Source organism: Gasterosteus aculeatus, chromosome 10 (genome assembly GCF_964276395.1).
Source record: "Gasterosteus aculeatus chromosome 10, fGasAcu3.hap1.1, whole genome shotgun sequence".
In the NCBI taxonomy this organism is placed as follows: domain Eukaryota; kingdom Metazoa; phylum Chordata; class Actinopteri; order Perciformes; family Gasterosteidae; genus Gasterosteus; species Gasterosteus aculeatus.
In genome coordinates, this window is record NC_135697.1 from 4,800,036 (window position 1) to 4,815,706 (window position 15,671).

At 40.0% G+C, this 15,671-nt stretch overlaps 1 protein-coding gene across 1 annotated transcript in view; it reads right to left on the reverse strand.

The window, feature by feature from the left end:
- nudcd1 (NudC domain containing 1) overlaps positions 1-15,671 on the reverse strand; it is a 63,540-nt gene that overhangs the window by 47,623 nt on the left and 246 nt on the right. The window contains exons 2-4 of the mRNA XM_040187775.2: positions 14,268-14,422; positions 12,466-12,651; positions 10,770-10,953 (exon numbers count right to left, since the gene is read on the reverse strand). Coding sequence (XP_040043709.2) covers positions 10,770-10,953; positions 12,466-12,651; positions 14,268-14,422 — 525 coding nt within the window. The remainder of the gene's footprint in view (positions 1-10,769; positions 10,954-12,465; positions 12,652-14,267; positions 14,423-15,671) is intronic.

Consider the following 15,671-nt stretch of genomic DNA (forward strand, 5'->3'; position numbering starts at 1 on the left):
GGCTCCAATACAAATCTGCCGACATATTTCTCACAAAAATCCACAAGGTACACGTTTTGTAAACGGCCATAGGAGCCGTATTTATTACCGGACAGACATAAAAAGCTCATCCACGCGTTCGGTAGAGTCTTGGGTCTCATACAAACGTAGTCTTTTTTAGATAGCTGTTATAGTTTTGCGCTGGTTCTCATTTGTTTGAGGTGTGGATTCTGTGTAACTCGCTGCCATGTCTCTGTCTTTTGCAGCCGCTCGTTAATGATCACAGGTGCGGCGTTGTCGTGGTTACGAGCACTCACACGCTGCAGGATCTGTCTGTGGCTCACAGCTGCTCCTATGACCTGATTAGTGGAGTCACATGACGCAGCTATGCTTTCTGTCAACAGACCAATATGATAAAGACACTCGCCCCCCCTCCCCCCTCCACCCTGACCTCTGCTCACTGTTAATCACTCAGTCAGTCAGTATGTCTGTCTATTTCTCCTCCTCTCTCTCTCCCTCTATCTCTTCCTCACCACCCCTCCCTTCCTCACCCTCTCACCCTCCCTCCCTCTATCTACACCCCCCCACCCCACCCAATCCAATAATTTCAAAATAAAAGCCCCATGGAGGGAATTTTTACTGTAATGTTTGTGATGAGGCCTATTAATTAAAAACTTCTTAGTTTGAATAACAAACATTCTGTCTCCCAACCCCCCCTCACCCAATTCCATCATTACAAACTAAAAGCCTCAATGATTATCTGTACCTTAACCATGAAGCGGTTTCGTTGAAATACGTATTGCTCTTTCAAATACTACAACCACTACGAATATTACTAGTACTTCTACACTAAAACTGATACTTCTACTACCATACTACTAGTATTTCTACTGCTATTAATGCTACAACTACTACTAATGTTATTACAAATACTACTATGGCTAATAGTATTCCAGCTGTTTCTACTGCTATTGATACTAAACCTACTATTACTGCTTATACTGCTAGTACTACTAATACCACAATTATAACTAATACTACTACTAATATTACTACAAACAATTTTAAACAAATTTAAGCTCCTGCAACTTCTGTTTTTAGAAAATCTATTGAAATTCAGCTTCCCCACTTCCTGTATTTTCAGCAGTTCTTTAAAATAACTTCAGCTATTCTTATGCCTCTATCAACAGCAATTTTTTAATATTCATTTCTGTATTTTTTTGCAATATTTCAAATTTATTTCAGCTGTTTTCATTTCTGCTTTTTCAGCAAATCTATTGATTCCTTTCAGCTTCTCCCATTTCTGTATTTTCAGCAATTTCAAATTCATTTCAGCTTTTCAGCAAATGTATTCAAATTCCCTTCAACTTTCTGTATTTTCAGCTATTTTCAAATATTCAGTGCAGCTTTCAGCTTTTTGCATTCCAACGCATTTTCAGCAGGAAATGCCTTTTCTAGTTGTTGGAATGCATTGAGATGCATTCCAAGTATTGTTCTTCGAATCTTTATTCCGACTTATTATTATGTTTCTTCTATTTCTTCCGCGCCCCCTTTCAACTCCTTCACATTTTCAGCTATTAAAATCCTTCAAATATTAAAATGTTCAGCTCCTTTCTGGCTTGAGGGCTATGACTTTTCAGCTTTCTACCTCTTATGCTTGAATTTATATAAATCAATAATCATTAATATTTTAACATGGTTTTCAAATGGAGTTTGCTTTCAAATCCTCCTAAACTTCTTCAACTTTCAGATTTTTCAGCTTTGCAAATCTTTCAGCTACAGACACCATTTAAACTTTTAAATGTTGACACAAGTCTTAACTATTTTATGAAAAAAACTGCTTCTTGATATCTATTGTACTTTTTTCATAATCACTGATTATGTTTCACTAGTTCTTCGCTCCGTTTCTGACTTTTACATGAGTGTGTATTGCGTCTGCTAGAGGCGGGACCTCGAGGCTAGAGTGTGGAGCAGCGCAGAAATCTGGTTAAAAAAGTATGGAACTTCTGTCCTTGCAGCCAAAGTATACACTCTAGAGGCTTCATTTCTTCAGATTAATGAGGGTATGGTTGTGCTGATTGGATTAATGTGTTCATGGAATCCCAGAGTTTTTTAGTTTTGGCGCAAGGAGTGTTTGAGTGACACAACCTCTGGCAAAAGCCCCATAGGCTCCAATACAAATCTGCCGACATATTTCTCACAAAAATCCACAAGGTACACGTTTTGTAAACGGCCATAGGAGCCGTATTTATTACCGGACAGACATAAAAACACATCCACGCGTTCGGTAGAGTCTTGGGTCTCATACAAACGCCGTATTTTTTAGATAGCTGTTATAGTTTTGCGCTGGTTCTCATTTGTGTGAGGTGTGGATTCTGTGTAACTTGCTGCCATGTCTCTGTCTTTTGCAGCAGCTCGTTAATGATCACAGGTGCGCCGTTGTCGTGGTTACGAGCACTCACATGCTGCAGGATCTGTCTGTGGCTCACAGCTGCTCGCTCCTATGACCTGATTAGTGGAGTCACATGACGCAGCTATGCTTTCTGTCAACAGACCAATATGATAAAGACACTCGCCCCCCTCCCCCCTCCCCCCTGACCTCTACTTACTGTTAATCACTCTCAGTCAGTCAGTCTGTCTAATTCTCCTCCCCTCTCCCTCTCTTCCTCACCACCATTCCCTTCCTCACCCTCTCACCCTCCCTCCCTCTATCTACACCCCCCCACCCCACCCAATGCAATAGGTGCGCCGTTGCCGTGGTTACTCGTAAACACGCTGCAGTATCTCTGTCTGTGACTCACAGCTGCTTCTATGACCTGATTAGTGGAGTCACATGACGCAGCTATGCTTTCTGTCAACAGACCAATATGATAAAGACACTCGCCCCCCTCCCCCCTCCACCCTGACCTCTTCTCACTGTTAATCACTCTCAGTCAGTCAGTATGTCTATTTCTCCTCCTCTCCCTCTATCTCTTCCTCACCACCCCTCCCTTCCTCACCCTCTCACCCTCCCTCCCTCTATCTACACCCCCCCAACCCACCCAATCCAATAATTTCAAAATAAAAGCCACATGGAGGGAATTTTTACTGTAATGTTTGTGATGAGGCCTATTAATTAAAAACTTCTTAGTTTGAATAACAAACATTCTGTCTCCCACTACGAATATTACTCGTACTTCTAGTACTACAACTGATACTTCTACTACCATACTACTAGTATTTCTACTGCTATTAATACTACAACTACTACTAATGTTATTACAAATACGACTATGGCTAATAGTATTACAGCTGTTTCTACTGCTATTGATACTAAACCTACTATTACTGCTAGTACTACTAATACCACAATTATAACTAATACTACAAACAATTTTAAACAAATTTAAGCTCCTGCAACTTCTGTTTTTAGAAAATCTATTGAAATTCAGCTTCCCCACTTCCTGTATTTTCAGCAGTTCTTTAAAATAATTTCAGCTATTCTTATGCCTCTATCAACAGCAATTTTTCACTATTCATTTCTGTATTTTTTTGCAATATTTCAAATTTATTTCAGCTGTTTTCATTTCTGGTTTTTCAGCAAATCTATTGAAATTCCTTTCAGCTTCTCCCATTTCTGTATTTTCAGCAATTTCAAATTCATTTCAGCTTTTCTAATATCTATAATTTCAGCAAATGTATTCAAATTCCCTTCAACTTTCTGTATTTTCAGCTATTTTAAAAAGTTCATTTCAGCTTTCAGCTTTTTGCATTCCAACGCATTTTCAGCAGGAAATGCATTTTCTAGTTAGTTGGAATGCTTTAAGCATTCCAAGTATTGTTCTTCTAATCTTTATTTCAACTTATTCTTATTCTATTTCTTCCGTGCCACCTTTCAACTGCTTCCCATTTTCAGCTATTTAAACCGTTCAAATATTAAAATATTCAGCTCCTTTCTGGCTTGAGGGCTATGTATGTTCAGCTTTCTACCTCTTAAGCTTGAATTTATATAAATCAGTAATCATGAATATTTCGTCTAATGGTTTTCCTATGGAGATCGTGTTTAAATCCTCTTCAACTTCTTCAACTTTCAGATTTTTCAGCTTCGCAAATCTTTCAGCTACAGACACCATTTCAACTCTCAAATGTTCACACAAGTCTCAACTATTTTATGAAAAAAACTGCTTCTTCATATCTATTGTACTTTTTTTATAATCACTGATTATGTTTCACTAGTTCTTCGCTCCGTTTCTGACTTTTACATGAGTGTGTATTGCGTCTGCTAGAGGCGGGACCTCGCAGGCTAGAGTGTGGGGCATCGCAGGAATCTGGTTAAAAAAATATGGAACTTTTGTCCTTGCAGCCAAAGTATACACTCTAGAGGCTTCATTTCTTCAGATTAATGAGGGTATGGTTGTGCTGATTGGATTAATGTGTTCATGGAATCCCAGAGTTTTTTAGTTTTGGCGCAAGGAGTGTTTGAGTGACACAACCTCTGCCAAAAGCCCCATAGGCTCCAATACAAATCTGCCGACATATTTCTCACAAAAATCCACAAGGTACACGTTTTGTAAACGGCCATAGGAGCCGTATTTATTACCGGACAGACATAAAAACACATCCACGCGTTCGGTAGAGTCTTGGGTCTCATACAAACGCCGTATTTTTTAGATAGCTGTTATAGTTTTTCGCTGGTTCCCATTTGTCTGAGGTGTGGATTCTGTGTAACTTGCTGCCATGTCTCTCCCTTTTGCAGCCGCACAGGTGCGGCGTTGTCGTGGTTACGAGCACTCACACGCCGCAGGATCTGTCTGTGACTCACAGCTGCTCCTATGACCTGATTAGTGGAGTCACATGACGCAGCTATGCTTTCTGTCAACAGACCAATATGATAAAGACACTCGCCCCCCCTCCCCCCTCCACCCTGACCTCTTCTCACTCTTAATCACTCAGTCAGTCAGTATGTCTGTCTATTTCTCCTCTCTCTCTCTCTCCCTCTATCTCTTCCTCACCACCCCTCCCTTCCTCACCCTCTCACCCTCCCTCCCTCTATCTACACCCCCCCACCCCACCCAATCCAATAATTTCAAAATAAAAGCCCCATGGAGGGAATTTTTACTGTAATGTTTGTGATGAGGCCTATTAATTAAAAACTTCTTAGTTTGAATAACAAACATTCTGTCTCCCAACCCCCCCTCACCCAATTCCATCATTACAAACTAAAAGCCTCAATGATTATCTGTACCTTAACCATGAAGCGGTTTTGTTGAAATACGCATTGCTCTTTCAAATACTACTATAACCACTACGAATATTACCAGTACTTCTAGTAGAACTACAACTGATACTTCTACTACCATACTACTAGTATTTCTACTGCTATTAATACAACTACTACTAATGTTATTAAAAATACTACTATGGCTAATAGTATCAGTATTCCAGCTGTTTCTACTGCTATTGATACTAAACCGACTTCTACTGCTAGTACTAATACCCAAATTACAACTAACATTACTACAAACAATTTTAAACCTCTTTTTATTCATCTCAGCTTTTGTTATTTCTGTACTTTTTAAAATTCATTTAAGCTCCTGCAACTTCTGTTTTGCAATATTTCACATTTATTTCAGCTGTTTTCATTTCTGCTTTTTCAGCAAATCTATTGAAATTCCTTTCAGCTTCTCCCATTTCTGTATTTTCAACTATTTCAAATTAATTTCAGCTTTTCTAATATCGTTTATTTCAGCAAATGTATTCAAATTCCCTTCAACTTTCTGTATTTTCAGCTATTTTTAAATATTCAGCAAATGTACTCAAATTCCCTTCAACTTTCTGTATTTTCAGCTATTTTTAAATATTCAGCAAATGTATTCAAATTCCCTTCAACTTTCTGTATTTTCAGCTATTTTTAAATATTCAGTGCAGCTTTCAGCTTTTTGCATTCCAACGCATTTTCAGCAGGAAATGCTTTTTCTAGTTATTAGTTGGAATGCTTTAAGCATTCCAAGTATTGTTCTTCTAATCTTTATTAAACTTATTATTATTATTCTATTTCTTCCGCGCCCCCTTTCAACTGCTTCCCATTTTCAGCTATTTAAACCGTTCAAATTTTAAAATATTCAGCTTCTTTCTGGCTTGAGGGCTATGTATGTTCAGCTTTCTAGCTCTTAAGCTTGAATTTATATAAATCAATAATCATTAATATTTTAACATGGTTTTCAAATGGAGTTTGCTTTTCAAATCCTCTTCAACTTCTTCAACTTTCAGATTTTTCAGCTTCGCCAATCTTTCAGCTACAGACACCATTTCAACTCTCAAATGTTCACACAAGTCTCAACTATTTTATGAAAAAAACTGCTTCTTGATATCTATTGTACTTTTTTCATAATCACTGATTATGTTTCACTAGTTTTTCGCTCCGTTTCTGACTTTTACATGAGTGTGTATTGCGTCTGCTAGAGTGGAGAGCTCGAGGCTAGAGTGTGGGGCAGCGCAGAAATCTGGTTAAAAAAGTATGGAACTTTTGTCCTTGCAGCCAAAGTATACACTCTAGAGGCTTAATTTCTTCAGATTAATGAGGGTATGGTTGTGCTGATTGGATTAATGTGTTCATGGAATCCCAGAGTTCTTTAGTTTTGGCGCAAGGTGTGTTTGAGTGACACAACCTCTGCCAAAAGCCCCATAGGCTCCAATACAAATCTGCCGACATATTTCTCACAAAAATCCACAAGGTACACGTTTTGTAAACGGCCATAGGAGCCGTATTTATTACCGGACAGACATAAAAACACATCCACGCGTTCGGTAGAGTCTTGGGTCTCATACAAACGCCGTATTTTTTAGATAGCTGTTATAGTTTTGCGCTGGTTCCCATTTGTTTGAGGTGTGGATTCTGTGTAACTTGCTGCCATGTCTCTGTCTTTTGCAGTAGATCGTTAATGATCACAGGTGCGCCGTTGTCGTGGTTACGAGCACTCACATGCTGCAGGATCTCTGTCTGTGACTCACAGCTGCTCCTTGTGACCTGATTAGTGGAGTCACATGACGCAGCTATGCTTTCTGTCAACAGACCAATATAATAAAGACACTGGCCCCCCCTCCCCCCTCCACCCTGACCTCTGCTCACTGTTAATCACTCAGTCAGTCAGTCTGTCTAATTCTCCTCCCCTCTCCCTCTCTATCTCTTCCTCACCACCATTCCCTTCCTCACCCTCTCACCCTCCCTCCCTCTATCTACACCCCCCCACCCAATCCATTAGGTGCGCCGTTGTCGTGGTTACTCGCTCACACGCTGCAGGATCTCTGTCTGTGGCTCAAAGCTGCTCCTATGACCTGATTAGTGGAGTCACATGACGCAGCTATGCTTTCTGTCAACAGACCAATATGATAAAGACACTCGCCCCCCCTCCCCCCTCCACCCTGACCTCTTCTCACTGTTAATCACTCAGTCAGTCAGTATGTCTGTCTATTTCTCCTCCTCTCTCTCTCCCTCTATCTCTTCCTCACCACCCCTCCCTTCCTCACCCTCTCACCCTCCCTCCCTCTATCTACACCCCCCCACCCCACCCAATCCAATAATTTCAAAATAAAAGCCCCATGGAGGGAATTTTTACTGTAATGTTTGTGATGAGGCCTATTAATTAAAAACTTCTTAGTTTGAATAACAAACATTCTGTCTCCCAACCCCCCCTCACCCAATTCCATCATTACAAACTAAAAGCCTCAATGATTATCTGTACCTTAACCATGAAGTGGTTTCGTTGAAATACGCATTGCTCTTTCAAATACTACTATAACCACTACGAATATTACTAGTACTTCTAGTAGAACTACAACTGATACTTCTACTACCATACTACTAGTATTTCTACTGCTATTAATACAACTACTACTAATGTTATTAAAAATACTACTATGGCTAATAGTATCAGTATTCCAGCTGTTTCTACTGCTATTGATACTAAACCGACTTCTACTGCTAGTACTAATACCCAAATTACAACTAACATTACTACAAACAATTTTAAACCTCTTTTTATTCATCTCAGCTTTTGTTATTTCTGTACTTTTTAAAATTCATTTAAGCTCCTGCAACTTCTGTTTTGCAATATTTCACATTTATTTCAGCTGTTTTCATTTCTGCTTTTTCAGCAAATCTATTGAAATTCCTTTCAGCTTCTCACATTTCTGTATTTTCAACTATTTCAAATTAATTTCAGCTTTTCTAATATCTTTTATTTCAGCAAATGTATTCAAATTCCCTTCAACTTTCTGTATTTTCAGCTATTTTCAAATATTCAGCAAATGTACTCAAATTCCCTTCAACTTTCTGTATTTTCAGCTATTTTTAAATATTCAGCAAATGTATTCAAATTCCCTTCAACTTTCTGTATTTTCAGCTATTTTTAAATATTCAGTGCAGCTTTCAGCTTTTTGCATTCCAACGCATTTTCAGCAGGAAATGCCTTTTCTAGTTTCTTCAACTTCTTCTATTTCTTCCGCGCCCCCTTTCAACTCCTTCACATTTTCAGCTATTAAAATCCTTCAAATATTAAAATGTTCAGCTCCTTTCTGGCTTGAGGGCTATGACTTTTCAGCTTTCTACATCTTATGCTTGAATTTATATAAATCAATAATCATTAATATTTTAACATGGTTTTCAAATGGAGTTTGCCTTCAAATCCTCCTAAACTTCTTCAACTTTCAGATTTTTCAGCTTCGCAAATCTTTCAGCTACAGACACCATTTCAACTTTCAAATGTTGACACAAGTCTTAACTATTTTATGAAAAAAACTGCTTCTTGATATCTATTGTACTTTTTTCATAATCACTGATTATGTTTCACTAGTTCTTCGCTCCGTTTCTGACTTTTACATGAGTGTGTATTGCGTCTGCTAGAGGGGGACCTCGACGGCTAGAGTGTGGGGCATCGCAGGAATCTGGTAAAAAAAATATGGAACTTCTGTCCTTGCAGCCAAAGTATACACTCTAGAGGCTTCATTTCTTCAGATTAATGAGGGTATGGTTGTGCTGATTGGATTAATGTGTTCATGGAATCCCAGAGTTCTTTAGTTTTGGCGCAAGGAGTGTTTGAGTGACACAACCTCTGCCAAAAGCCCCATAGGCTCCAATACAAATCTGCCGACATATTTCTCACAAAAATCCACAAGGTACACGTTTTGTAAACGGCCATATGAGCCGTATTTATTACCGGACAGACATAAAAAGCACATCCACGCGTTCGGTAGAGTCTTGGGTCTCATACAAACGCCGTATTTTTTTAGATAGCTGTTATAGTTTTGCGCTGGTTCTCATTTGTTTGAGGTGTGGATTCTGTGTAACTCGCTGTCCTGTGTCTGCACTTTTGCAGCCGCACAGGTGCGTCGTTGTCGTGGTTACGAGCACTCACATGCTGCAGGATCTGTCTGTGGCTCACAGCTGCTCCTTGTGACCTGATTAGTGGAGTCACATGACGCAGCTATGCTTTCTGTCAACAGACCAATATGATAAAGACACTAGCCCCCCTCCCCCCTCCACCCTGACCTCTACTTACTGTTAATCACTCTCAGTCAGTCAGTCAGTCTAATTCTCCTCCCCTCTCCCTCTCTTCCTCACCACCATTCCCTTCCTCACCCTCTCACCCTCCCTCCCTCTATCTACACCCCCCCACCCCACCCAATGCAATAGGTGCGCCGTTGCCGTGGTTACTCGTAAACACGCTGCAGTATCTCTGTGTGTGACTCACAGCTGCTCCAATGACCTGATTAGTGGAGTCACATGACGCAGCTATGCTTTCTGTCAACAGACCAATATGATAAAGACACTCGCCCCCCCTCCCCCCTCCACCCTGACCTCTTCTTACTGTTAATCACTCAGTCAGTCAGTATGTCTGTCTATTTCTCCTCCTCTCTCTCTCCCTCTATCTCTTCCTCACCACCCCTCCCTTCCTCACCCTCTCACCCTCCCTCCCTCTATCTACACCCCCCCAACCCACCCAATCCAATAATTTCAAAATAAAAGCCACATGGAGGGAATTTTTACTGTAATGTTTGTGATGAGGCCTATTAATTAAAAACTTCTTAGTTTGAATAACAAACATTCTGTCTCCCACTACGAATATTACTCGTACTTCTAGTACTACAACTGATACTTCTACTACCATACTACTAGTATTTCTACTGCTATTAATACTACAACTACTACTAATGTTATTACAAATACGACTATGGCTAATAGTATTACAGCTGTTTCTACTGCTATTGATACTAAACCTACTATTACTGCTAGTACTACTAATACCACAATTATAACTAATACTACTACTAATATTACTACAAACAATTTTAAACAAATTTAAGCTCCTGCAACTTCTGTTTTTAGAAAATCTATTGAAATTCAGCTTCCCCACTTCCTGTATTTTCAGCAGTTCTTTAAAATAATTTCAGCTATTCTTATGCCTCTATCAACAGCAATTTTTCAATATTCATTTCTGTATTTTTTTGCAATATTTCAAATTTATTTCAGCTGTTTTCATTTCTGCTTTTTCAGCAAATCTATTGAAATTCCTTTCAGCTTCTCCCATTTCTGTATTTTCAGTAATTTCAAATTCATTTCAGCTTTTCTAATATCTATAATTTCAGCAAATGTATTCAAATTCCCTTCAACTTTCTGTATTTTCAGCTATTTTAAAAAGTTCATTTCAGCTTTCAGCTTTTTGCATTCCAACGCATTTTCAGCAGGAAATGCATTTTCTAGTTTCACTTCATGCTCGATTACAGAAATGATGGTAGGCCAGTGAACTACCCACCATGCCCTGCGGTGTTGGCGACTGTGATCCACTCGAGAGCCACGGAGTATCCGCTTCCTTTGGCTTCCTGCGGGTCCTTCTGGATGCGCAGCAGCAGGACCTCCATGGTGTGGACTCCCTCCTGGACATGCGAGACGCTGTGGAGGACAGTGAACGGCTCCCCCGTGTCTTCACTGAACAGAGGCTGCGGGTACACAAATCAACAAAACGCAACTCTTTGGCAAAGTTGAGTGATGGCAAAATGCTATTAATGTTAATACAATGAGGCTAGTTTTCATATAAGCAAATGCGGTTAATGCGAGATGGGAAATCTGGGTCAATTTGGTGAGAAGACTAACAACGACAGGCAAGCTGTGCGTGTAAAACTACATTTCTGCAGACTATCTGAAACAAATACTAATTCAGCATCCATATGATGCAATTGAATAAACATTCATTTGTTTTAAATTTCTCCAACGTGAAGATTTGCTCCTTTTCCATAAACTGTAAATCAAAAACATTTGTGTTTTGGGCAAAACAAAATATTTGAAAATATACACAATACTCGTTTACTATTTTAGGACATTTTGGCACCTTTAAACAGCAATAAAGACAATTATTAGTTGCTTATGTTTCAGCTCTTGAAGCTTGAAAACCTGTGTATTTGGAATGAATCGACTGGCTACAATAGTGACAATAGATAACAAGGTCCGGCCACCTCACCGACTCGAATACAGTGACACGTTCATCTTCCGGGGGACACGTCTCAGGTCTAGTTCTCATCAGTGCATTGTGGATGTATGTCTGCGCACACACAGATTCTCACAAAAACTGATGTACGATGTCACAGTGTGACTCATCCAGCAGCCTCAAAGACCCTGCAATCAGTGCAGACAAAGCAGGACTGTATTTCCACCTTTCCACCTTTGCATCGTTGGTTCATCTCTTCAAAGTCTTGAGGACCACCACAGGCTTTGTAGATTTTAATACCTGCCCGTAGGCCGAGATAAGATGAACCCCTCAGTGATCGGAGTGGGATGCATTCTGTGTTATAGAGTAGTGTGCCGTCTGCATCTAGGCCGTTAATTGCTGAGGTTTGCTCTGTTGAAGCCTCAGAGAACAATGAGCAGGGAGTCTGGGTGTTTTAGCTCCATGTTGGTGATCTACTCAGGGCTGATGTGGGACGTGAACCAGAATGAATGAGGAAAACTCCTGCAGTGAATAAAAAGGTTTGCCAAGAGTTCCTAACTGAAGGCGGCATGATTTATCACGTGACGTCGGAAAACCAACCGGCACTTATTACACACCACTAATTCACCACTAAGAGGTCAATAAAAGGTCATGGCTACGGTCACTCTCACATTATAATGGTGATTGTAAATATTGGTTATTGTGGGTTATTAATTATTAGGTCTGATTTTATGTTTTTATGCTATGGTTTTTATTATTTTTAAGATATTTTCTTATACCATTTCACTCTAATTTGTTGATTATTATTGTGTACTCTTATCTCCATTTTGTCTTCTCAGTTATTTGCAAAGCATTCTAAAGGTCATTCGATTAGCTTAAAGGGTTCAATATAAATAAAACCTGATTGATATTCAGACACCACTTACCTTTCGAAGATGTCTTCATTATGTAAAACACGCAAAACTTTGAAAAGCATCTTTGTGTATTACCCAAAGCAGCCAAGCCATTGAGTAGCCCTTCTACTTACCTCCCACTTGGTGTGGGAGCTGTCTCCCCTCTTGCCGGTGCGGAGGAGGTAGAGTCGGCCGGCGCCGTCGGAGAGAGCCGCCCAGGTGGCGGAGGTGAGGTTGAGCGACGCACAGAGGCGGTGCTCGCTCTGGCTAGAGTTGGCGGTTATACGGTAGAACTCTACTGGCTGCCCCAGGGCGGTGTCCTTTAATGCCATTAGATGGTGAAAGAGTGAACAATTTGTCAAACTCCAAGGTGACATCAGAAAACTGCTTGTTTTGCTGTCAGTCCCAAATCCATTAATTTATGACAAAAAAAAGTGGTTGAAAGGTGACTCATTTTGTGATATAAATCATCTAGGAAATGGTTGAATAAATTCAAATAAGTGATCCGTCAGTTTTAACTGCTACTGCAACTGTGGAAATGCATTTTTTAGGCAGTCCAGTCATGACTCAAAGACAGAAACAGACACTTAATCAGAGAAAGCTTTGAACCATGAAGGAACAAGTTTACTTCTTTCACATTGAATGGAGCTCTTTAACTTCTGCATGGAAAGATTCTGCAATTAAAATCGGATAAAAGGAAACACAGCAAAAGGTGATTTCCATTCAAATTCTTCCGACTCAAAGGCCACACGATAATATTCTAAATGTTGGGAGCTGAATAACGAAAAAAAAAACGTGTAACTCATCAAAGACAGACAAAACCCGCCCAAGCGACTTGGCCTAACATGTCCCACGGAGGCTCATTAGTCAGAGATACAGATGCCGCCGCGTGCACATCAACGACTTAACTAACCGTTTCAAAATGACGGCAGGCCGTTGTTGCCATGGAGCGTGCACCGCATATTACATCGATACCTGATGCACCTTTGAGACCATTTTCAGCGTGGACCGCCTGCGTGCAGATGTAAGCGAGAAAAGGCTCATCAGGGACGGTAATTACCGTATGATGATTGTAATTACAATTTGAGCAACACATTTTCCAACAACAAAAAAAGGGCAATTTAGTGATGCCAGTGAAAGCCAGAAATACTGTCTCACATGATTATAGAGTGATGATCATCATCATTTAGACAGCCAATTACCTCTAATTATGGTCAATGATGTCTTGGACATAAAAGAAGTCCCTGGTGAAAAGGTCTCGGGTGCGATTTTGTTCATCGTCATAAGATCTTGGTGTTATCTTTAGCTTATTCACACAATGCTGCAAAATATGGATGTTACCGGTGCCACTCAAATTTCTAATTAAGCATATTTTTTTATTTAACTAGGAAAGTTCTATTGGGATTAAAAATCTATTTTTCAAGGAATTTATAACAAGCTTCAGTTGAAGGCTATTTTTGAACAACATTAAAAGCATTTTGCAACAGATCAATTGCCTGAGTTGACGCACAGCAACATATCACAGTGTCATCTGCATATAAGTGAAAGTTTGCGGCCAACACATTTTGGCCCAGATTATTCACATAAATGGTAAATAAAAGTGGAGCCAATACAGAGATTTGCGCCACACCCTTGCAGACAGTTGCAATATCAGATGATAGACCCTCATATCTGATGCACTGAGAACTATCCTCAAGTTAGCTTGTGAACCATAGAGAGTCAGCCCCTGTAGGTTTCCTATGATCTATGCTTTTTAGGCCTTTTTACAAGCTGTGCTCCTGAACAAGAGCACAGCTTGTAAAATTGGCAAGCGTGACTTTCTCCTGAGATTACGTCAGAAATGTAGTGTGCACTGATGCTGCTATTATGCAAGTGTTTGGTCACCACCTGCAGGTTTGTGAGGTGCATTAAAGTCCAGGAGGATTCAGAAGCCTACCAGTGTGACAGTGAGGCCGAGAACCCGTCCTTTGCAGTCCACAAACAAAACGCTGTCTTCGTACCACGGGTCCAGGTGGAGGTAGTTGTACATGCCAAAAGCACGCATGTGCTCCAGGGTGTAGTGAGTGTCCTTCAGCTTCACTTCCTCCACAGCTGCAGGAGATGAGGGGAAGCAGAAACTTAAGATAAGGCATTAAAATGAGATTTTTTTAAATAGTGTATAATGTGTATAATGAGATTTCTTAAACTCCTGTTACAAATTAAGGTGACACAGTGGACATCCATGTAAACATATTATTAATCTCACGCAAGGTTGCAGACTAATAGTTGAGTGACGCTGAGAGCGAAACGCGGCCGGCAGATACGGATTTAACGGCCTGCCGTTCATATGATGGGAACGCGGCTTGAGATTTAACGGCCTGCCGTTCAGATGATGGGAACATCTGAATCAATATTCAGAGATGCATGGCGACGCTAAAACAATAGAGGGACATGTGTATCGACCGCGCATGCTATATAACTTAAACAAATAAAACGAGAACCCATTTTCCAGTGAGGTCTTAATGAAATGAGTCGGAGGACGTACACACGCGTTGATCCCATTGATCACCGGTAGGTAGACTGCAGGTTTACAACTTCAGGGCGGTAGTCAGTCCGCTGGTGCTCTCTGTCCGCCGGTTTTCACCCCTTAATGTATCATCTGTTTTACAGATTATTGGCACTATTCACACCGTGCAGTGAGCCGTTGTAGACAAGGCAAGTCGTTCCTGCCAGATGTAATTAAAATAGTTGATGCATAGCCTCCTCATCTTGCCACCAGCTCCTTTTTTTAAATACCTTTCCTAACAGTATTTTCTTATCTTGTGCAGTTTGTAAGGCTGTTCAATGAACCTAAAAAGGGAATGTTTCACATTAAGGACAACATCAATTTCTCACTAACAAGCAAAGCTGTCAGTAGCTTCATACAGACAGAAGTTGTGTTAATATTATGCAAAGATTGTTGTCATTACAACAACGAACTGAATACAAATAACTATGTTAAGTTACTCCTCTTTTTCTTAGGGACCCACTAACCAGTGGCAAACCATATTTATTATCTCTGTCTCTTGGCAGGTGAGACCATAATTGTTCATTTCAATCTAAGTATGTTCTTGAATATGGCTTTTTTTTGTGGCAAAAAACTGACTTTATTTTTAATTGCTGGCCCATACTTTAAAAAGGTTTATCAACTCTGTCCTAAATTATAGCTAGACTGGGGACCTTTAGCCCCTGGGCTACAGCAAGAGTAAGTTAGCTTTCAAACTAATAAAACTACAACGTTTTCCATTATTACCAGCATGTTATCTTAAACAACTCGACCCGTTGCTCGTGGTTACAGGTGTGATTAATTAGCATTGCTAGG